This window comes from Oncorhynchus mykiss, chromosome 29 (assembly GCF_057628025.1).
Source record: "Oncorhynchus mykiss isolate SJ-2025 chromosome 29, ASM5762802v1, whole genome shotgun sequence".
Lineage (NCBI taxonomy): Eukaryota > Metazoa > Chordata > Actinopteri > Salmoniformes > Salmonidae > Oncorhynchus > Oncorhynchus mykiss.
The window spans coordinates 26,909,915-26,935,292 of NC_143050.1; the positions used below are offsets into that span (position 1 = coordinate 26,909,915).

General features: G+C 44.7%; 1 protein-coding gene across 4 annotated transcripts in view; it reads right to left on the bottom strand.

Annotated features, from left to right (window-relative positions):
- LOC110509811 (regulator of G protein signaling 3) overlaps window positions 1-25,378 on the bottom strand; it is a 237,253-nt gene that overhangs the window by 95,963 nt on the left and 115,912 nt on the right. For all 4 annotated transcript variants that reach the window (XM_036968257.2, XM_036968259.2, XM_036968258.2 and 1 more), the window contains one exon: window positions 10,374-10,508. In XM_036968257.2, the coding sequence (XP_036824152.2) occupies window positions 10,374-10,508 (135 nt within the window). The remainder of the gene's footprint in view (window positions 1-10,373; window positions 10,509-25,378) is intronic.

Genomic DNA, 25,378 nt, shown 5'->3' on the forward strand with positions numbered 1-25,378 from the left:
CCTGAAAGTCTTCTTCTTGTGCTGATATTCTCTCCTGTGGTTTCCATGTACATTCATAGTAACAGGGCTATAAAATGAAGTGGTTTCTATTTCCATGCAGATACAATGTAATTACTTGTGAGGTACCACTGCATTGAATGGAGAGAACAAAGTGACCCAGTTTGTCAAAGTGGGGACATTTGTCACAATAAAGACAAACACACAATTCATAGTGAAGTTCATTTAATGAAAATCAACCAAACAAATCTAAAGTAGATTGTCACGCTCTGACCTTAGTATTCTTTGTTTTCTTTATTATTTTGGTTAGGTCAGGGTGTGACATGGGTGATGTATGTGTTTTTGTACTGTCTAGGGATTTTGTATGTTCATGGGGTTGTTTACTATCTAGGAGTTTTGTATGTCTATGGTTGCCTAGATTGGTTCTCAATCAGAGGCAGCTGCTTATCGTTGTCTCTGATTGGGAACCATATTTAGGCAGCCATATTCTTTGGGTAATTCGTGGGTTGTTGTCTGTCTAGTTGCCTGTGTTTGCACATTTATATTATAGCTTCACGTTCGTTTTGTTATTTTGTATAGTTTGTTTAGTGTCCGTCTTTATTAAAAGTAACATGTATTCATATCACACTTTGCCTTGGTCTCCTCCATTCAACGAACGTGACAGAATAACCCACCAAACCAGGACCAAGCAGCATGAGAGGAAGGAACAGCGCTCGGTGGAAAGATGGACTGGACGGTAAAGGATCCTGGACGTGGGAGGAGATACTGGCAGGAGAGGATCGCCTACCATGGAGGCAGGTGGAGATAGCACGGGAGGAACGGCAACGATATAAGGGTACACGGCTAGCACGGAAGCCCGAGAGGCAGCCCCAATAAAAAAATGTTGGGGGGCACACGAGGAGATTGGCTGAGTCAGGTAGGAGACCTGAGCCAACTCCTCGTGCTTACCGTGGGGAGCGTGTAACCGGTCAGGCACTGTGTTATGCAGAGATGCGCATGGTGTCTCCAGTGCGCATTTCTAGGCCGGTGCGCTATATTCCAGCTCCTCACATTGGCCGGGCTAGAATGAGCATCCAGCCAGGAATGAGGGTGCCGGCTCAGCACTCCTGGTCTCCAGTGTACCCCCTTGTGTCAGCTCTACACTCCAGACCTCCAGTATGCCTCCACAGCCCAGTACATCCTGTGCCTGCTCCGCACACTCGCCCTGAGGTGCGTGTCCCCAGCCCAGTACCACCAGTGCCAACACCACGCACCAGGCTTCCTTTGCGTCTCTAGAGCTCTGTACACCCTGTTCCTCCTCCCCGCATTCGCCCTGAGGTGCGTGTCCTCAGCCCGGTACAACCAGTGCTGGTACCACGCACCAGGCCTCCAGTGTGTCTCCAGGGTCCAGTACTCCCTGTTCCTTCTCCTCGCACTCGCCCTGAGGTGCGTGTCCCCAGCACGGTACCCTCAGTGCCGGCACCACGCGCCAGGCCTATAGTGCGCCTCGGCAGTCCAGTACGCCCTGTTCCTTCTCCCCGCACACGCCATGAGGTGCATGTCCCCAGCCCGGTACCACCAGTGGCAAGTATAAACATCCAGGCCTACAGAGCAATTCGCCAGTCCAGAGCGTCCGGTGACAGTACCCAGTCCAGAGCGTCCGGTGACAGTACCCAGTCCAGAGCGTCCGGCGACAGTACCCAGTCCAGAGCGTCCGGTGACAGTACCCAGTCCAGAGCGTCCGGCGACAGTATCCAGTCCAGAGCGTCCGGTGACAGTATCCAGTCCAGAGCGTCAGGCAACAGTGTTATTTTGTATAGTTTGTTTAGTGTCCGTCTTTATTAAAAGTAACATGTATTCATATCACACTTTGCCTTGGTCTCCTCCATTCAACGAACGTGACATAGATACACATTTGTACTCACAATCATAAAGAGCTAGCATAACAAGAAAAGTGAATGGCATTTATTTACAGTGGGGCAAAAAAGTATTCAGTCAGCCACCAATTATGCAAGTTCTCCCACTTAAAAAGATGAGAGAGGCCTGTAATGTTCATCATAGGTAGACTTCAACTATGACAGACAAAATTAGAAAAAAATTCCAGAAAATCACATTGAGAAATTTTTTATGAATTGATTTGCAAATTATGGTGGAAAATAAGTATTTGGTCACCTACAAACAAGCAAGATTTTTGGTTCTCACAGACCTGTAACTTCTTCTTTAAGAGGCTCCTCTGTCCTCCACTCATTACCTGTATTAATGGCACCTGTTTGAACTTGTTATCAGTATAAAAGACACCTGTCCACAACCTCAAACAGTCACACTCCAAACTCCACTATAGCAAAGACCAAAGAGCTGTCAAAGGACACCAGAAACAAAATTGTAGACCTACACCAGGCTGGGAAGACTGAATCTGCAATAGGTAAGCAGCTTGGTTTGAAGAAATCAACTGTGGGAGCAATTATTAGGAAATGGAAGACATACAAGACCACTGATAATCTCCCTCGATCTGGGGCTCCACGCAAGATCTCACCCCGTGGGGTAAAAATGATCACAAGAACGGTGAGCAAAAATCCCAGAACCACACGGGGGGACCTAGTGAATGACCTGCAGAGAGCTGGGACCAAAGTAACAAAGCCTACCATCAGTAACACACTACGCCTCCAGGGACTCAAATCCTGCAGTGCCAGATGTGTCCCCCTGCTTAAGCCAGTACATGTCCAGGCCTGTCTGAAGTTTGCTAGAGAGCATTTCGATGATCCAGAAGAAGATTGGGAGAATGTCATATGGTCAGATGAAACCAAAATATAACTTTTTGGTAAAAACTCAACTCGTCGTGTTTGGAGGACAAAGAATGCTGAGTTGCATCCAAAGAACACCATACCTACTGTGAAGCATGGGGGTGGAAACATCATGCTTTGGGGCTGTTTTTCTGCAAAGGGACCAGGACGACTGATCCGTGTAAAGGAAAGAATGAATGGGGCCATGTATTGTGAGATTTTGAGTGGAAAACCTCTTTCAATCAGCAAGGGCATTGAAGATGAAACGTGGCTGGGTCTTTCAGCATGACAATGATCCCAAACACACCGCCCGGGCAACGAAGGAGTGGCTTCGTAAGAAGCATTTCAAGGTGGTTCCTGGAGTGGCCTAGCCAGTCTCCAGATCTCAACCCCATAGAAAATCTTTGGCGGGAGTTGAAAGTCTGTGTTGCCCAGCAACAGCCCCAAAACATCACTGCTCTAGAGGAGATCTGCATGGAGGAATGGGCCAAAATACCAGCAACAAACCTTGTGAAGACTTACAGAAAACGTTTGACCTCTGTCATTGCCAACAAAGGGTATATAACAAAGTATTGAGATAAACTTTTGTTATTGACCAAATACTTATTTTCCACCATAATTTGCAAATACATTCATAAAAAATCCTACAATGTGATTTTCTGGATTTTTTCCCCCTCATTTTGTCTGTCATAGTTGAAGTTTACCTATGATGAAAATTACAATTGGTGGCTGACTAAATACTTTTTTGCCCCACTGTATGTGAATATGTGAAGAAAAATGTACATTCGCTACATACAACAAGATATTGTATCTACATGACATGAATATAAAGTATACAAATATGACTGAATAGAATGACTGAATAAATTCCAACCACGAGGTAACATGGAAGATTGTTAGCCAAAGCAAATTGACTTGCATAAATAGCTAGCTATCTATCTGACCATTTTACTTGACAAAAATTGCCACAAAATAACTGTAAACAGAGTATTGGCAAACTATGCATACATGAAGTGTTTACACAAGCATATTACCTCATAAAAAAACAATATCTTAACACTCAAAAGAGCGAGCTCTTCTGTTCAAAATGAAGCTAAATTACAACCAAAGCGGGAGCTAGCATTCAATGTAATGCCAATACTGATTTATTGGCTTAATTAGCCTAGCATGTTAGCAGACTTTAGACGCCCTTCATTCTTTAAAAAAAAAAAAAAAAGTGTCACCTGAAATTTGACGAGGTGTTATTGAATAACTCCATTGGCGCAAATACACTTCCTTGTGTGAAAAATACTAAATGAGGTGTTATTGCATAACACTAAAAGTGTTAATTATCTAACACTGACAAAGTGTAGCAGCGTTCGCACTAAGCACACTGTTAATTAAATACTTGAAAGTGTGGATGCATATACACACTGGCCCACTGTTGATTCAACACTGAAGAATTTTCTGTGTCGTCATCACAATCTCACAAAATCTATTGCTTAAAACAGATCAATATATTGGGTTTATTAAAATACAATATCGATGTGAGTGATTCATTTTCACACGCTGTAGATTACAGTAAAACAAGCTTATCAATTCCAGTCTGATGTAATCGCTTGGTAAAAGTTGCAGCGTGTGCAGTTTAAAAATAACTAATTTAGCAAAGTACAGGTGATCAGAACACAAGTGTGACACGTGTGAGTAGGGAGTAAATACAAAAATACAAAAATACAAAATACAACAACATATTTCAGCATATTGATTATGAATTTGGACATTTAAAACCAGTGTTTTGACACTCGGCTATAAATCAAAAATACATGACAACAGGAAGCAGCAACAGTACCAATGTTTTAGTAATATAAATTGTACTTTTAAGATTATATTTCAACAGGAATCTAATTAATCAGGTAAAACTACTGAATGAGCCCAAAGATGTGCTATGATATTTTGATTTATTGAGTGAAATCGTGAAAACACGTTTGTCTCGTGAAAACACGTTTGTAAGTGTGAAGGTGGTACCATGTAACAACAGGTCAAGATCACTGACACATTTTCTGTTGTCTTCAAAGAATGGAGTCATCCAATGTAGTGTTACTTCACATGTACCTACTTATCTACCTGGAAATAGACACCACTTCATTTTACAGCCATGTTACTAAATATATACCTAATGACTACAGGAAAATACTTGGTACACTTATGTCTACACAATAACAATCATAAAGAGGGATAATTGACCTGCAAGTGTTTGGTATTAACAATGTCTTCATTTTACAGCTCTCTTACCACCTATATACCCTGTAAGTGTCAATGTGGTAAAATGTACCAAAAGGGTAAGATCATGGACAGACTTGCTGTTGTCGTCATGGGATAGAGTCGTCCAATGCACAAGTAACTACATCGTACCTACGTGGAAACAGGCACCACTTAATTTTACAGCCCTCTTACCACGGACATACACAACACATTTGGAAAGTATTCAGACCCCTTGACTTTTTCCACATTCCACCTTATTCTAAAATTGATTAAAATGTTTGTTTTTTTACCACAACAATCTACACACAATACCCCATAATGACAAAGAAAAAACATAAGTATTCATACCCTTGAATCAGTACTTAGTTAAAGCACCTTTGGCAGAGATTAGAGCCTTGTGTCTTCTTGAGTATGACGCTACAAGCTTGGCACACCTTTATTTGGGGGTTTCTCCCATTCTTCTCTGTCAGGTTGGATGGGGAGCATCGCTGCACAACTATTTTCAGGTCTCTCCAGAGATGTTCGATCGGGTTCAAGTTTGAGGTCCTGAGCGCTCTGGAGCAGGTTTTCATCAAGGATCTCTCTGTACTTTGCTCCATTCATCTTTCCCTCAATCCTGATTAGTCTCCCAGTCCGTGCCGCTGAAAAACATCCCCACAGCATGACGCTGCCACCACCATGCTTCACCGTAGGGATGGTGCCAGGTTTCCTCCAGATGTGACGCTTGGCATTCAGTCCAAAGAGTTTAATCTTGGTTTCATCAGATCAGAGAATCTTGTTTCTCATGGTCTGCGTCCTTTAGGTACCTTTTGGCAAACTCCAAGCAGGCTGTCATGTGCCTTTTATTGAGGAATGGCTTCCGTCTGGCCGCTCTACCATAAAGGCCTAATTGGTGGAGTGCTGCAGAGATGGTTGTCCCAACTAAACATAGGAACTCTGGAGCTCTGTCAGATTGACCATCAGGTTCTTGTTCACCTCCCTGACTAAAGCCCTTCTCCCCCGATTGCTGAGTTTAACAGCTTTAGGAAGAGTCTTGTTGGTTCCAAACATCTTCAATTTAAGAATGATGGAGGCCACTGTGTACTTGGGGACCTTCAATGCTGCAGAAATGTTTTGGTACCCTTCTCCAGATCTGTGCCTCGACACAATCGTGTCCCGAAGCTCTACAGACAATTCCTTCAACCTTATGGATTGGTTTTTGCTCTGACATGCACTGTCAACTCTGGGACCTTACATAGACAGGAGTTTGCCTTTCTAAATCAAGTTGTAGAAACATCTCAAGGATGATCAATGGAAACTGGATGCACCTGAGCTCAGGTAAAGTATATAGAAACAACAGGAGAGAATATCAACACAAGAGGATGACTTGAAGGTATTTATTTAGTAATTCGTTGGGAATAAATGATAAATTACCATGTATGTTCTTTGGTGTTTCCTATGTATTTACCTAGTAAATAACGGGCTGTAAAATTAAGTGTTACCCATAACGGTGCTTGGAGTAGTGCACCTCCATCACAACATCCAAGCAAACCCAAAGAGCTTGGTGAGTTACAAGCTACATGGGAGTACTCCATGGTCATATGAAGATCTACATAGCAGCTGATAAGCATGATAAAGCATGATAAGCGTGTGTGTGGTGGTGCTGACAGCAACATCTTACAAATTACAACCCGACTTTGCTAAGTGCAGCTTTACTTTTTTTGAGCAGAAAGTTCCTGCTATTATCACATATGACCGCCAAGCACTTCTGGACATCAGTTCGACAGTTACTAACCTCGATTTTGAGTTCTCAGCTCAGCTGTTTCCTTGTTCATATCGGACCCCATTTCTTTATTCGATGGGCTACCAAAACACTGCAAGCTTAGACGCAACAGACAAGCCGGCATCCTGGTGAGACTGAGACGAAGAGAAAATCGTCCGGCAGGCGCCTCGGTTCTATTGGCAAATGTCCAGTCACTCGAGATAAGATGGATGAGCTTTGTTCGAGAGTCTGCTATCAAAGAGACTTGAAAAGCTGCAATATTACATGCCTTGCAGAGACGTGGCTGGATGACTCTATATATGTATTACAACAGTGGTTTCTCCATGCAGTGGCACGATCGTAAGAAGGCGGCCTCGTGCAAGTCCAAAGGGGGAGGATTGTGAAGAAAATCTCAAGCTTTTGCTCACCTGATATAGAATACCTCATAGTAAGCTGCAGACCCTTTTATCCACGCAGAGAGTTCTCATCAACAATTATCATGGATGTCTCCCTCCAAAAGCCAACACCACTTTAGCACTCAACAAACTATATGGGGCCATAAACAAACAAGAAATAACTCAACCAGAGGCAGCGGTTCTGGTGCGCGAAGACTTTAACGCAAGGAGACTTAAAACCATTCTACCTCACTTCTACCAACACGTCTCCTGCACCACTAGGGGCACTAAAACTCTAGACCACTTTTACTCTACCCTCAGAAACCCATACAAGGCCCTGCCTCGTCTTCCCTTCTGACCACGACTCTATTCCCCTGCTTCCTGTTTACAAACAACAAATGCTCAAACAGGAAGTACCAGTGTGTGGTCCGATGAAGCAGATGTGAGGCTGCTTAGTAGAAACTGGGATATGTTCCAGCATTCATTCGATGGCATTGAGGAGTTTACAACAGTCACAGGCTTCATCAATAAGTGCATAGACGTATCCAAACCAAAAACATGCGTAAAACTATTCTTTATTTATTTATTTATTCATCCCTTGTTCTCCCCAATTTCATGGTATCCAATTGGTAGTTACAGTCTTGTCTCATCGCTGCAACTCCCATATGGACACGGGAGAGGCGAAGGTCGAGAGCCGTGCGTCCACCAAAACACAACCCAGCCAAGCCAAGCCGCACTGCTTCTTGACAGAATGCCTGCTTAACCTGGAAGCCAGCCACACCAAAGTGTCGGAGGAAACACCATACACCTGGCGACCATGTCAGCATGCATGCGCCCAACCCGCCACAGGAGTCGCTGGAGAACAAAGGGACAAGGACATTCCTGCCAGCCCTAACCCAGACGATGCTGGGTCAATTGTGCACCGTCCCATGGGTCTCCCAGTCGTGGCCGGCTGTGACAGAGGCTGAACTCGAACCAGGATTTCTAATGGCACAGCGATGTAGTGCCTTAGACCACTGCACCACTCGGGAGGCCCTGTGTAAAACTTTTAAACAGGTTAACACTCAAAATAACAGGGAGTGATCTCAAAGCAGGCGCAGATATTTTCAATCTCTCCCTGTCCCATTCTGTAAACCTAACATGTTTCCAGACTACCACCACTGTCCCTGTTCTCAACAACTGGAAGGTAACCTGCCTAAATGACTAGAGGCCCTGTACCACTCAAATGTCTAATCACACCGCTCTGAGATCTTTCCACACCTGGAATGTGCAACATTTGCCTATTGTTATTTTCTAAATTCTTCAAGCTCTGTCAAATTGGCTGTTGATTATTGCTAAATCATTTTCAGGTCTTGCCATAGTGTAAATGTTCAAATAGATTTAGGTCAAAACTGTAACTCGGCCCCTCAGGACATTCACTGTCATCTTGGTAAACAACTCCAGTGTAGATTTGGCCTTGTGTTTTAGGTTATTGTCCTGCTGAAAGGTTCATTATTCTCCCAGTGCTTGGTGGAAAGCAGACTAAACCAGGTTTTCTTCTAGGATTTTGCCTCTGCTTAGCTCTATTCCTTTTCAATCCTGAGAACTCCCCAGTCCTTAATGATTACAAGCATACCCATAACATGATGCAGCCATCACTATGCTTGAAAATACGAGTGGTACTCAGTAATGTGTTGTATTGGATTTGTCACAAACATAACACTTTGCATTCAGGACTAAAAGGTAATTACAGTGCTACGTTTTTTGCACTATTACTATAGTGCCTTGTTGCAAACCGGATACATGTTTGAGAACAGCAGCGTCTGGTAAGACAAGGGGCGGCGGACGATGTATTTTTGTAAATAACAGCTGGTGCACAATATCTAAGGAAGTCTCGAGGTTTTGCTCGCCTGAGGTATAGTATATCATGATAAGCTGTAGACCATACTACCTACCTAGAGAGTTTTCATCTGTATTTTTCATAGCTGTCTACATACCACCACAGATGGATGCTGGCACTAAGACCACACTGAATGAGCTGTATTCCGCCATAAGCTAACAGGAAAACGCTCACCCAGAGGCGGCGCTCCAAGTAGCCGAGGGCTTTAATGCAGGGAAGAAAAACTCTGGACCACCTTTACTACACACACAGAGACGCATACAAAGCTCTCCCTCACCCTCCATTTGGCAAATCTGACCATAATTCTATCCTTCTGGTTCATGCTTACAAGCAAAAATTAAAGCAGGAAGCACCAGTGACTTGATCAATAAAAAAGTGGTCAGATATGTTCCGGGATTCTTCGAGGAGTACACCACATCATTCACTGGCTTCATAGATAAGTGCATCGATGATGTCGTCCCCACAGTGACCGTACGTACATTCCCCAACCAGAAGCCATGGATTACAGACAACATCCGAACAAGCTAGAAATATGGGACCAAATACTTATTATTGTTTTAGTTAATACACATAATACACATACAAGTGAATTTGTCCCAATTCTTTTGGTCCACTAAAATGGGGGGACTATGTACAGAAAGTGCTTTCATTTCTAAGCTGTTCACCCGAAATGGATGAAAATACCCTAAAATTCAAGTTGACAATCTGCACTTTAATCTTGTAGTTAATGTATCATTTAAAATCCAAAGTGCAGAAGTAGAGAACCAAAACAACAAAACATGTACTGTTTCAATAATTGTGGAGCTCACTGTTTACACACTAAATACACACACTACACTGACACTCTCACACAAAACCCACACACATTAACATACAGTACATTTACATACATAATACATAACACACGCATACCGATGCAACACAAACACATGCACCCACACACACACCTTGCACACACCTCGCAACTCTGCACATTGATCTGGTACTGGTACCTCCTGTACATAGCTCCATTCTTGTGTATTTTATTACTATTGTGTTGTTATATTTGTGTTTTTTTACTCTGCATCGTTTAGAAGAGCTTGTAAGCAAGCCTTTCACGGTAAAGTCTACATCCGTTGTGTTCGGTGCATGTTACAAATACTATTTTATTTTATTTGGATTTGATATTTTAAAAAAGGGATACAGCAGCAGACTGCATTGGAGAAGCACAGTCACACACTGTGCACTGATTGGCTCTGACCATATGTATAGTACAAGCCATGTGCTTCAGCAATGATCCGGTGAGTGAACTGGAGCAGGGATGATTGTGATCACAAATGAGCCAATAAGTGGCAGGATGAGGGTGTGTGTGTGACTCCTACCTGGTCAGCAGGAGGGGAGAACGGCGCACTCCTCTGGAGCTGGAGCTGCTTTTCAATGTTGTCCTTCAGACACTGACACACACGTCGCTTCTGGTCAGCCGAGTAAGCTTCCAGACTGAGCAAGCAGTCACACTTCTACACAGCCAGAGAGAGACATGGAGAAAGAGAGACAGAGAGAGACAGAGAGAATGACACAGAGAGAGAGAGAGAGAGAGGGAAAGAGAGTGAGAGATAGCAGAGAGAGAGAGAGAGAGAGAGAGAGAGAGTGAGTGAGAGTGGGGGACAGAGAAAGGATGAGGGGTTGTTATTCTCCTTTCATGCAATACTTAATTCTACTCTTTGTTGCAGATTTGACAGTTTAGTTGAGAAAAAGGCTTCTTTGTAAATGTGTCTCCATGGTGGCAGGACCTCTGTTTTAGGAGGGAGAGAGAGGGCAAGAGAGAGAGAGGAAACGAGAGAAAAAATGAAAGCAAATTAATTATAGAATTAATGAATGATGGCAAATGGGAGTGGGGAACAGCAAGAGAGTTTTGGAGAGGTATCGTGCTTAATGGTTTCCTCACCCATGGAGAGTGCGTGCGTGCGTGCGTGTGTTTGTGCATGTGTGTCTGTGTGTGCACGTGTGTGCATGCGTGCGTGTGTGTGCAGGTGTGGACATGTGTATATGTGTCCGTGCGTGTGTGTTATATCCACTTAGTCACAGAGAATTACTCTGACCCACTGGTACAGTCCAGGGCAGTGCTGAGCAGCCTGAGAGAGCAGAGAGTGCTTTGAAAGAGGATAAGAACTAAGAAAAGAACTTAGCAAGCCAGAAGTGGCATCCTGTACTGCTGCTGAGTAGTAACAAACAGTAATAGTGCTATTGACTATTGTGCTTTAAATATTAACAACCCCGTGGTGTGATGTATGACCATTGTGACTTGGAGCCAGACTTAGATCATGTGATTTGCTCACTTCAAGTGAAACAGATCTCCGGTCAAACTGATTAAAAGACTTCGTTGGGTGCCCCCCAAAGAAAGAACATGAATCAAACCATCGCTTTTATTCATGTTCTGGAGGGTAGAATTGAATGTTCCGTAGTTAACTGCAAGTCGAAAGGGATATCGACGTGTAAAGTCTGTTCAAAGGAGAAGCTCAGAAAACATCAGAGGGAGAGACTAATGGGAATTTTACGCATATTTGCAATGGATGTGATTTCTTGCTAATGCTGCAGGGATGGAGCTATTGATGGAGTCAATGGGCTGAATGAAAATTACAATCAGACTGAGGAAACATCTTTAAAAAAGACCTCTGTGGTTCAAGGTTAACATTTATGCTGGTGTGTTTAAGTGGTGTGTGTATGCAGTGGATCTGTACAAAGACATGTTGTAGGGGACACACTCTTGGCACTGCCTGTGGCCATGAATAGTGGCAATGCATTGTGAGCTGTTAAGTCACCCTTGTGTGTTTTTCTGTGAAACACTTGAAATCATTCCAAAACACCACACACACACACACACACACACACACACATACACACACACACTATTCCGAGGATACTGAACATACAACCACAAACTGTTGTTTACGCAGTCTACTCAGAACCTCTATGAGAGGAAGAAAAACGTTTCTGTCCAGCTTGACAGAGAACCAAACTCTCCCAGATGGATGCCTGGCTCAGGTAAGATCATTTCAGTCATATTCATTCCCTGAAGTGAACACAACATAAAATACGAAACATTTCGACACTTAGCTGTTTATTTTTTCCATTCACTCTGCTTTCTTCTCTCTAATGTTTTTGTGCCAAGACGTCGTCAACAGCGTGGGTTATTCTGGGAGTTTTTTCCATTTTCTGGAAGTCCTCAGAGATCGACCGGAATCCTGAACGATTTTCTTGGAGCTAACGCTGTCCTTGTCTGCGACGCATCTTGATGCTTGCTAGCTCGCTTCCATGTCACGACATCTGTTGTTAAGCGGTCCACTGCCCTTCACCACTGTCCATTGAAGTTTGGATATTTTTGCTTTTCTTGTAGGAAAGCCTTTGTTTTCAGGACTTTTTCATTGTCAGATGTAGTAATGCAGCCTGATGTGTTCGGAACTACAGGAAGATGTTTTTTTTCACTGTCAAAGCCAGACTCCCCTGACATTGCGAGATTTGTTTAACCTTTTACTGCAGCGGGCTAAGTCAGGGTCACAGTGTTTCTTGGTAGTCTTAAACAAATCTACTTTGAAACCAAAGTATACACCTCACACACATGGTTATGAGCTTAAAAAAAGAAGACATATAGAGTTGAAATGTATTCAATTTTTGAGTTTGCATTCTAATATTACACTTTATATAATTCATAAAAATGAAATTATGAAAATAATGAATAATGTTCCACCCATGAGGCCACCAGGTAATTTGACAGCAGGAAAGGGTTTTACTTATTTCCAAAAGTCCAAAATCATTTGTGTAGTGCTTTTACAAAACATTTGTCACAAAGTGTCTTTAAAACATTCAATCTAAGTCCCCTGCAATGGAAAATGACCTTAAAATGAAGATTCCAGACTGAGTGAAAAGACAACAACTTGGACAGAACCTGATCTTCTGTCCACGAACTTAGAATCCCTGGAGAATGACAACAGATTCATCAAGTTCACACAGATTCCAGAGTATCCAGTCAGTAGGGACCTCCATGTTAAGGTCATGTTGCTCCTCCATAAGTGCATCTGGTAACTGCCCTGGGGCTCCCCTCCTGAGACCCCTGGCCAGGGTTACAAACGCTTGTCACTGTAGTGGTACCAGCGGCGTAACACAGTTGCACGGGGCCCTCCTCCATGTTGCCAGGCAGAGTGTGCAGTTTTATAACTCATTTTCTACTATTCTACACATTTTGTAATGAGAGCTCCTGTACATTTTGTAAATATTTCATATTTTTGATTTGTTTTTGATTGAATGTTTTCCTTTTCGTTTTGACACTGAATAGCAAAATAAGTTAGACAAAAGACAGGGTTACCTATGTGTTTCCTGCCTTTGAATTTGATGGCGAATCAGCTCTTTCAACATAGCTAGATATCAATGCTAGCAAGCTATCTAGTTAGTTAGCTAGTGTGTTTTGATTTGAATACACCACCCTATTTTTGGTTGTTTTTCTACAGTCTCCGGAACCATGAGAAGGACTGCAATGGATGGTGAGCTGGCAGTGATGAATTCATTGCTCAGTCTGAAACTTTATCTCGTACAAGGTAGTCAGACGGCAGGGACAGCGAAGCGCCGGTGACACGCATTGAATGGAGAGTGAACTGTGCCTGCCACCGGAGGACCTGCTCATCTCCCCCTGTTGACAAACCACTCCCTCAAGCTACGTGGATCCCTCTCAACTGTCACCCCATTGAAACACCCAAAACGTTCAACTCTAGCTGACAATTGTCGTTGTCCTGACCTACTCTCTCTTATGTAGCTACATATAAATATGATCTTATTTTTCTTATTTTTCTTTTCAAGCGCTTTGAGATTCTTTCTGTAATGAAAAGAGCTATAGAAGCTGAATTAAATAATTTTCATTGTGAGAACGTTCATATGCTATCTGTTCAATCGACCTATGTCGACCTTCCGTATCTGCGGTGGAAGGTGGCCGAGCTACAGCGGTGTTTGGCAGACCATGAGACCTCCTGAAAATCGATCTTCTCACGAAAACATCTGTAGTGAGGGAGCTTTCTTATATCTCCTAGATATAGGACAGACACTTCAAAAACGTATTCCTTATTATTTATATATTTTTTGACCGTTTGTTTTGTTGCAAATAAGCATAATTCTCATACAAACCCAAACACATACAACCCCCCAGAGTGACGCCTTTCGACATTAATATTAATTATCCTACACTATATTTGTCAAACATGATTGGCGTTATGTACAGTACCTTCGGAAATTATTCAGACCCCTTGACGTTTCCAAATTTTGTTACTTTACAGCCTTACCCTAAAATTGATTAAATCAAAAACAAATCCTCAGCAATCTAAACACAATACCCCATAATAACAAAGTGAAAACTGTTTTTTTAAATGTTTGAAAATAAAAAACAGAAATACCTTATTTACATAAGTATTCAGACCCTTTAATATGAGACACAAAATTGAGGTCAGGTGCATCCTGTTTCCATTGATCATCCTTCAGATGTTTCTACAACTTGACTGGAGTCCACCTGTGTTAAATTAAATTGATTGGACATGATTCGAAAGGCACACACCCATCTATATAATGTCCCACAGTTGACAGTGCATGTCAGAGCAAGCCATGAGTTTGAAGAAATTGTCCATAGAGCTCCGCGACAGGATTGTGTCAAGGCACAGATCTGGAGAAGGGTACCAAAAAATGTCTGCAGCATTGAAGGTCCCCAAGAACACAGTGACCTCCATCAATCTTAAATGGAATAAGTTTGGAACCACCAAGACTATTCCTAGAGCAGAGAGGTGACCAAGAACCTGATAGTCACTCTCACAGAGCTTTAGAATTCCTCTGTGGAGATGGGAAAACCTTCTAGAGGGACAACCATCTCTGTAGCACTCCACCAATCAGGCCTTTATGGTAGAGTGGCCAGACGGAAGCCACTCCTCGGTTAAAGGCACATGACAGCCCACTTGGAGTTTTCTAAAAGGCACCGAAAGGACTCTCAGACCATTAGAAACAAGATTCTCTGGTCTGATGAAACCAAGATTAAACTCTTTGGCCTAAATTCCAAGCGTCACGTCTGGAGGAAACCTGGCACCATCCCTACAGTGAAGCATGGTGGTAGCAGAATCATGCTGTGAGGATGTTTTTCAGTGGCAGGGACTGGGAGAATAGTCAGGAAAAGATGAATGGAGCAAAGTACAGAGAGATCCTTAAAGAAAACCTGCTCCAGAGTGCTCAGGACCTCAGACTGGAGCGAAGGTTCACCTGTCAACAGGACAACAACCCTAAGCACACAGCCAAGACAACGTAGGAGTGGCTTCGGGACAAGTCTCTGAATGTCCTTGAGTGGCCCAGCCAAAGCCCAGACTTGAACCCGATCAAACATCTCTGGAGAGACCTGAAAATAGCTGTGCCGCAACGCTCCCCATCCAACCTGACAGAGCTTAAGAGAATATGTAGAGAAGAATGGGAGAATCTCCCCAAATACAGGTGTGCCAAGCTTGTAGACTCGAGGCTGTAAGCACTGCCAAAGGGGCTTCAACAAAGTACTGATTAAATGGACTGAATACTTACAGTACCTGTCAAAAGTTTGGACATACCTACTCATTCAAGGGTTTTTCTTTATTTTGACATTTTATACATTGTAGAATAATATTGAAGACATCAAAACTATGAAAAAACACATATGGAATCATGTATATAGTGTTGGATTCGACATTTTGAACATTGAGATATTAAATAAATGATAGAGAAGAAGCATATAATACTAGGAGTGAAAGAGACTTGGTTTTATGTCAGAAGTTAATGGTTCTCTGTAGAAAGCCAGATGGCGTTGGAATGTGTTGGGGGACGGGAGGAGAGCACCGTGTTGATACAGGAAAGACAGATGGACATCTGTGGATTAGGTGAGTTCAGGAGGTGAGGTCAGATCCCCTGAAGGGAGTAATAAGGGTTCAGTATCCTGTTACTCTTTTCCTGTAGAACCATAAGATGTAAGGATTGGAGAGAAGGAGGAGTGTCTTAAGGGATATATGTATCTGTGTTGGGAGAAATGTTGGGTTGTCTGATTTACAGCTGTACAGAACCTTTGGGGAGAATTAAACTTGGTTAAAGCTTATCTAGTGTCTGTGAGTTATTTACTCTAAAAAATAAGAACCTAAAAATAGTGACCAAAAAAGTGTTAATCAAATCGAAATATCTCTTGAAGGCCAAATAGCCTTGCCCCTAAAATCACAAAATTCCATCCCTGCTTCTGACATACTGTACATGCTTCTGCAAAACGAAACTGAATTGCTGTACAGATAGTAAGTGTATATAAACGTCCATCCAACCTGTTAGGCAGATCTAGCTATTTGCCCAACTCTCGTCAAGTATTTGAACTCCTATACCTTTACCTAAATGTCCATTAGCACGCACACACCCACCATCAAGTGATAAGAGCAAACAAGACAGAATTCAATGAATGGCCACTGGCCTGCCTTGGAGTGGCTAGAAAACACACAGCATTTCCCTTTAATCAGATTGATTAAATTGCTGCCTGGTTGGAGCCTTCCCCCTGAGTCATCTGGCAGATAAGTCTTGCGGATCTTTGGCCTCCTGTCCACACTACTCACCTTAGTTTGCACTACGCCAGCACACAGTGTGTACTATGCAGGGATAAACTTAATAGATTCTAGATATACAATGCTCTGGAGAACCTTTTACAATAGGGAGATGCATGGCAGAGATGGCACCCCTATCAGCCTGCCAGAGGGCATGGCAGTCTAGCATGCCAACAAGAGAGGAAACGTAGGTCACTGTGTAAATGCTGATAACAAGCAAATGTCTCCTGAGTGCTACAAATCTGCTGTTCATTGTGATTTAAGCAAAGCAATGACACCATTCAAAAGGGTTAATGGCTTTGCAAGAAGGGGTTGAATTGTGATAAATTGCTGAAGGTGGACGTGTTCCCATTAGTCCTATCCTAGTGTGACCGATGCACACTAATGATTAACGCTATTCTGACTCGCCCAAGATAATTGTAAGTATATGCGTTCTGTGCGCCGGAGTACATGGAAGATCAGTTCTGCTTCTCCCTTGGCACGACTTCCTAGGATTTCCCAGTAAGCTTGACGTCTGTAAATGAACACAAAACCTTAGTTTGTAAAGGCAACGCCCCTCATTTGTCTGCCAATGAGACATACTTGGCAGGCGAGACAGAATCACTACACTTTTAGAAAAAAAGGTGCTATATAAAAAAAAGAAAGGGGGATACCTTGTCAGTTGTAAAACTGAATGCATTCAACTGAAATGTGTCTTCCCAACCCCTCTAAATCAGTGGTCTGGGGGCTGCCTTAATCAACATCCACAGTGCACGGGGAACAGTGGGTTAACTGCCTTGCTCAGTGGCTGAACAACAGATATTTGCCTTGTTAGCTTGGCGATTCGATCCAGCAACCTTTTGGTTACTGGCCCAACACTCCTATCCGCCAGGCTACCTGCCACCCCTATCTAGAACCAAAAAGGGTTCTTCAGGCTGTCCCCATAGGAGAACCATTTGAAGAACCCCTTTTGGGTTCCATGTAGAACCTTTTCCACATAGGGTTCTACATGGAACCCAACACAGTTCAACCTGGAACCAAAAAAGGTTCTACCTGGAACCAGAAATGGTGCCCCTATGGCGACAGCTGCGGAACCCTTTTGGAATCTTTCTTGTGTCCACCGGTCAAACTAGATCCTATAGACACTGAGTGTTCAAAGCATTAAGAACACCTCCTCTTTTCATTACATAGACTCAAACCAGGGGGCTCAAAATCTGGTCTGGGGGTCAAACCAGGGGGCTCAAAATCTGGTCTGGGGGTCAAACCAGGGGGCTCAAAATCTGGTCTGGGTGTCAAACCAGGGGGCTCCAAATCTGGTCTGGGGGTCAAACCAGGGGGCTCAAAATCTGGTCTGGGGGTCAAACCAGGGGGCTCAAAATCTGGTCTGGGGGTCAAACCAGGGGGCTCAAAATCTGGTCTGGGGGTCAAACCAGGGGGCTCAAAATCTGGTCTGGGGGTCAAAATCTGGTCTGGGGGTCAAACCAGGGGGCTCAAAATCTGGTCTGGGGGTCAAAATCTGGTCTGGGGGTCAAACCAGGGGGCTCAAAATCTGGTCTGGGGGTCAAAATATGGTCTGGGGGTCAAACCAGGGGGCTCAAAATCTGGTCTGGGCGTCAAACCAGGGGGCTCAAAATCTGGTCTGGGGGTCAAACCAGGGGGCTCAAAATCTGGTCTGGGTGTCAAACCAGGGGGCTCAAAATCTGGTCTGGGGGTCAAACTAGGGGGCTCAAAATCTGGTCTGGGGGTCAAACCAGGGGGCTCAAAATCTGGTCTGGGGGTCAAACCAGGGGGCTCAAAATCTGGTCTGGGGGTCAAACCAGGGGGCTCAAAATCTGGTCTGGGGGTCAAACCAGGGGGCTCAAAATCTGGTCTGGGGGTCAAAATCTGGTCTGGGGGTCAAACCAGGGGGCTCAAAATCTGGTCTGGGGGTCAAAATCTGGTCTGGGGGTCAAACCGGGGGGCTCAAAATCTGGTCTGGGGGTCAAAATCTGGTCTGGGGGTCAAACCAGGGGGCTCAAAATCTGGTCTGGGGGTCAAAATCTGGTCTGGGGGTCAAACCAGGGGGCTCAAAATCTGGTCTGGGGGTCAAAATCTGGTCTTGGGGTCAAACCAGGGGGCTCAAAATCTGGTCTGGGGGTCAAAATCTGGTCTGGGGTCAAACCAGGGGGCTCAAAATCTGGTCTGGGGGTCAAAATCTGGTCTGGGGGTCAAACCAGGGGGCTCAAAATCTGGTCTGGGGGTCAAAATCTGGTCTGGGGGTCAAACCACGGGGCTCAAAATCTGGTCTGGGGGTCAAAATCTGGTCTGGGGGTCAAACCAGGGGGCTCAAAATCTGGTCTGGGGGTCAAAATCTGGTCTGGGGGTCAAACCAGGGGGCTCAAAATTTGGTCTGGGGGTCAAACCAGGGGGCTCAAAATCTGGTCTGGGGGTCAAACCAGGGGGCTCAAAATCTGGTCTGGGGGTCAAACCAGGGGGCTCAAAATCTGGTCTGGGGGTCAAAATCTGGTCTGGGGGTCAAACCAGGGGGCTCAAAATCTGGTCTGGGGGTCAAAATCTGGTCTGGGGGTCAAACTAGGGGGCTCAAAATCTGGTCTGGGGGTCAAAATCTGGTCTGGGGGTCAAACCAGGGGGCTCAAAATCTGGTCTGGGGGTCAAAATCTGGTCTGGGGGTCAAACAAGGGGGCTCAACATCTGGTCTGGGGGGTCAAAATCTGGTCTGGGGGTCAAAATCTGGTCTGGGGGTCAAACCAGGGGGCTCAAAATCTGGTCTGGGGGTCAAAATCTGGTCTGGGGGTCAAACCAGGGGGCTCAAAATCTGGTCTGGGGGTCAAAATCTGGTCTGGGGGTCAAACCAGCGGGCTCAAAATCTGGTCTGGGGGTCAAAATCTGGTCTGGGGGTCAAACCAGGGGGCTCAAAATCTGGTCTGGGGGTCAAAATCTGGTCTGGGGGTCAAACCAGGGGGCTCAAAATCTGGTCTGGGGGTCAAAATCTGGTCTGGGGGTCAAACCAGGGGGCTCAAAATCTGGTCTGGGGGTCAAAATATGGTCTGGGGGTCAAACCAGGGGGCTCAAAATCTGAACTGGGGGTAAAAATCTGGTCTGGGGGTCAAACCAGGGGGCTCAAAATCTGGTCTGGGGGTCAAAATCTGGTCTGGAGGTCAAACCAGGGGGCTCAAAATCTGGTCTGGGGGTCAAAATCTGGTCTGGGGGTCAAACCAGGGGGCTCAAAATCTGGTCTGGGGGTCAAAATCTGGTCTGGGGGTTAAACCAGGGGGCTCAAAATCTGGTCTGGGGTCAAAATCTGGTCTGGGGGTCAAACCAGGGGGCTCAAAATCTGGTCTGGGGGTCAAAATCTGGTCTGGGGGTCAAACCAGAGGGCTCAAAATCTGGTCTGGGGGTCAAAATCTGGTCTGGGGGTCAAACCAGGGGGCTCAAAATCTTGTCTGGGGGTCAAACCAGGGGGCTCAAAATCTGGTCTGGGGGTCAAACCAGGGGGCTCAAAATCGGGTCTGGGCGTCAAACCAGGGGGCTCAAAATCTGGTCTGGGGGTCAAACCAGGGGGCTCAAAATCTGGTCTGGGTGTCAAACCAGGGGGCTCAAAATCTGGTCTGGGGGTCAAACCAGGGGGCTCAAAATCTGGTCTGGGGGTCAAACCAGGGGGCTCAAAATCTGGTCTGGGGGTCAAACCAGGGGGCTCAAAATCTGGTCTGGGGGTCAAACCAGGGGGCTCAAAATCTGGTCTGGGGGTCAAACCAGGGGGCTCAAAATCTGGTCTGGGGGTCAAAATCTGGTCTGGGGGTCAAACCAGGGGGCTCAAAATCTGGTCTGGGGGTCAAAATCTGGTCTGGGGGTCAAACCAGGGGGCTGAAAATCTGGTCTGGGGGTCAAAATCTGGTCTGGGGGTCAAACCAGGGGGCTCAAAATCTGGTCTGGGGGTCAAAATCGGGTCTGGGGGTCAAACCAGGGGGCTCAAAATCTGGTCTGGGGGTCAAAATCTGGTCTGGGGGTCAAACCAGGGGGCTCAAAATCTGGTCTGGGGGTCAAAATCTGGTCTGGGGTCAAACCAGGGGGCTCAAAATCTGGTCTGGGGGTCAAAATCTGGTCTGGGGGTCAAACCAGGGGGCTCAAAATCTGGTCTGGGGGTCAAAATCTGGTCTGGGGGTCAAACCACGGGGCTCAAAATCTGGTCTGGGGGTCAAAATCTGGTCTGGGGGTCAAACCAGGGGGCTCAAAATCTGGTCTGGGGGTCAAAATCTGGTCTGGGGGTCAAACCAGGGGGCTCAAAATTTGGTCTGGGGGTCAAACCAGGGGGCTCAAAATCTGGTCTCGGGGTCAAACCAGGGGGCTCAAAATCTGGTCTGGGGGTCAAACCTAGGGGCTCAAAATCTGGTCTGGGGGTCAAACCAGGGGGCTCAAAATCTGGTCTGGGGGTCAAACGAGGGGGCTCAAAATCTGGTCTGGGGGTCAAAATCTGGTCTGGGGGTCAAACCAGGGGGCTCAAAATCTGGTCTGGGGGTCAAAATCTGGTCTGGGGGTCAAACCAGGGGGCTCAAAATCTGGTCTGGGGGTCAAAATCTGGTCTGGGAGTCAAACCAGGGGGCTCAAAATCTGGTCTGGGGGTCAAAATCTGGTCTGGGGGTCAAACCAGGGGGCTCAACATCTGGTCTGGGGGGTCAAAATCTGGTCTGGGGGTCAAAATCTGGTCTGGGGGTCAAACCAGGGGGCTCAAAATCTGGTCTGGGGGTCAAAATCTGGTCTGGGGGTCAAACCAGGGGGCTCAAAATCTGGTCTGGGGGTCAAAATCTGGTCTGGGGGTCAAACCAGGGGGCTCAAAATCTGGTCTGGGGGTCAAAATCTGGTCTGGGGGTCAAACCAGGGGGCTCAAAATCTGGTCTGGGGGTCAAAATCTGGTCTGGGGGTCAAACCAGGGGGCTCAAAATCTGGTCTGGGGGTCAAAATCTGGTCTGGGGGTCAAACCAGGGGGCTCAAAATCTGCTCCTTTGATGCAGAGAGCTGTCTGGCACAAAGAGGAGAAGGGGGAAGCTGTAACCCAATATGGCAAGCGGAGTATGGGCAAATGGGTGTGTCGAAAAGAATATAGTAAGCGTGTGGAAAGGAGTGGGTGTGTCGAAAGAGCTATGCTATAGGTTAGTTAGAAGCTTTTGATTCTAGAAGCTTTTTTATTCTACCATGCAACTACCGTACATTGAGCTACTGTACCATACCGTGAGAGTTTGGACTTCTCTTTTGAAGCCAGAGGATTGAGTGTTAGTCATATTTAATTGTAGATTTTCACTTATAAAACAGATTTTTTTTGTGGGGGAGGGTTAAAAGTATGGATGATGGGTGTACAGTTACTTCATGCATCATAGTGCGTACTTTCTGTGACTGTCACCCTGATATTGGCTACTAGGTAGCTATTCCAATTCTGTTGCCAGACAATAGTGCTTGGCAAGCGGGAGCAAAGGGCACTGTCCTGGTGTAGTTGCTGTTTATGCCCTACCGATTGAGTAGTAGTAACCTGTATAAGGTGGCAGGTAGACTAGCGGTTAAGAGCGTTGGGCCAGTAACTGAATGGCCGCTGGATCGAATCCCTGAGCAGACTAGGTGAAAAATCTGTCAATATGCCCTTGAGCAAGGCACTTAACCTTAATTGTTCTGGATAAGACCCTCTGCTAAATGACTAAAATGTAAATGTATGTATCAAGGTGACATCTAGATGGTTATCAATATTAGTTATTTCTCTCATATGGCTGTTAACTAACTTTAAATAAAATCATGGGAGGGGGAAAAATGGCCAAGTTAGCTCCTGCCGGTGACATGACTGTGATACAGCTGCCCATTAGGAAACACCTCAGGTCGGCATGCACGTCGCTAAAACACCTGTGTACTGATTGCCGGCTTATCGACTCATTATGCAGCCCAATCAGCTACGCAAAACGGTCTTGAATGGCAACAAATCTGCCCAATTAGCTGATTCACTTGCCATACACCCACTCCTTTCGACACACCGACTAACCAATACTCTGGTGGCCATATTGGGCTGCAGCTACCCATACTTAGTGTCCTGAGGACTGTAAAGTTCTAACTGTGCAAAGCATAGTTCTGAGATATTAAGCATCAAAGTTTTCACATCCCAGATCACAGAACTGTTTTGTAGTGAATTCTCCTTTCATAACCCATTAAGGTCCTCATCTGAAAGGTTCCTAAATGGCAGAGTATCAAAATCAGTTTTTATGAGGGGAGAGGGGGGTGCAATCACAGATAGAATCACAGATAGAACCAGATAGAGTCTGTATTTGTTCAGGCTTGTGATTGGATAGCAGGGAGAACCGTGTAGTGCCATATTCAACTGGGTTTATGCAGATAGAAGTTTCTAGTCTACATTTTTCCACTTAAAATGAGCTTTTTCAAAAATCTAACTTCAGACATATGAAGAACCATCGAAACATCAATTAATTAAATGTGAATAACTAATTGTTGACAAACATTTCTGATAGAACCTTATAGTCCCACGGTCTCAAATTGACAATGAGAGACAGTACTGGAGCCCTCCAGAGTATGACTGGCCTTCACACCTCAAGATATGTAACACCTCAAGATATGTATAATTTCTGAACAATTCCCTCAAAGAGCAGAACTACAGCAAACTATGACCGCTGTTTTAATCTCAAACACTGTATTTCTGCTTTAGTAAGTGAAGGAAAAGTTGGACAGGACCACCCAAACTCACAACAGTACTTTAGCACCATGCACAACATACCAAGAACGTCCTAATAACAAACTGGGAACTAGACAAAACCCTCCAGGGGACCATGTCACAACATCCCAAGAACGTCCTAAAAACGTCCCATTCTTGGGATGTTGTGTCATGGTGCTCTGGAGGTTTTTGTCAACTTCCCATTTTGTTCCAGGAATGTCCCCCGGGATGTTTTTCAGGACGTTCTTGGGACATTGTGTCCAGGGGACCGTTGCGTCCGAGAACATACTAAAAATGTCTTTGGGGATGTCCCCGGAACAAACCATCATTGGGAATGTCCCCGGAACAAACCATCATTGGGGATGTCCCCGGAACAAACCATCATTGTGAATGTCCCCAGGACAAACCATCATTGGGAATGTCCCTGGAACAAAATGAGAAAGAGAAAAAAAAACTCCAGAGGACAATGACACAACATCCCAACAATGTCCAAAAACGTCCTCGGGGACCTCCTGGTAAATTACAGGGAACTAGACAAAGTCCCAAAGAGAACGTTCCCTTGGGACTATCGCACAACGTCCTAATGACTAGTAAAATTAAAGTCCTGTGAGCATCCTAAAAAAGTCTTGACATGGTCCTCAGTGATGTCCAGGTAACTTTCAGAGAGCTAGACAATGGTCCCCAGGAGAACGTTCCCTTGGGACCATCATGCGATGTCCACTTGACTATCATTGAATGTCCCATGGATCATATCCAATCAAAACCAAATAGGAATCATTTTGTAACGTTCCCTAATGGACTGTACTGAACGTCCTGCTATGATCCTGAGCGTCATTTTATAATGTTCCTAAAACGTTCTCAGAACATCAGTGGGATAATGTCTCGTAGAAACCCTTAAAGGGACCTTATAGGAGTGTCCCCTAATGTCTTTAGGACGTCGCCTGTTTGCTGGGTGAAACCAGGCAATAAATATTTTCTCTCTTGTTCTTAAGAGAGCAACAATGTAAGGGTGGGATATGATTTAAAACAGTGTATAGAAAAGTGATAATCAAATCAATACAACGGCCCTGTCCTTGTTACGAAATACAAATGAAGTATAGTTTATCCTTCAGCAATATTACTCTGAAGTAATTTATCTTAAACTCACCCCTTTCCCAAGCCATGTAATAAACACTGTACTGCAATTTCTCAGCATTGAGAAAAAAAGGGACAATTGAGGTGAGACAGGTTATCAAATAAACCCCATAGTCTGCACTAAAACACTTTGACTATAGGATCCCAAGAGGGCTGCAGTTAAGTTGATCTAAGAGCCTAGATCTGCGGAGGCCATAGATCTCAATGCAATCATCCCACTGAGAGTGAAGTCTTTAAGTCATTACATGCAGATATATGGGCGCTGCCAGAGCTGCCGAATTTATCTCTCCCAGAATATTAAAAGTGTGATAAAGCCACACAGTTCATCAGTCTCAGCTCAAGTAAAGTCTCAGAGAGGGTAGTATAAAAGCAGTTCTCAGTGCAATCAGAACAGAGGTGGGCCCTGCAACAGGCCTGTTATGGATGAACACCATGAAGAAGGCAGATCTGCTGACAAAGACCCCAGGATGGATATCACTCAGACCCCCTCATTTGAAAATGACAGGCTCTACATCATTGAGTCGTTGGAGTCGTTCCAAAAGGGTGCACAAACACACACACACACACACACACACACACACAGAGACACAGCCGATACAGACACACAGGCAGATATAGACACATTCAAGCAGATGCAGACAGACATACAGCACCAGTCAAAAGTTTGGACGGACATACTCAAAGTTTTTATTTATATTTTTTACTATTTCCTACATTGTAGAATAATAGTGAAGACATCAAAACTATGAAATAACACATACATGTAGTAAGCAAAAAAAAAGTGTTAAACAAATCAAAATGTAATTTATTTTAGATTCTTCAAAGTAGCCATCCTTTAACTTCATGACAGCTTTGTACATTCTTGGCATTCTCTCAACCACCTTCATCTGGAATGCTTCTACAACAGTCTTGAAGGAGTTCCCACATATGCTGAGCACTTGTTGGCTGCTTTTCC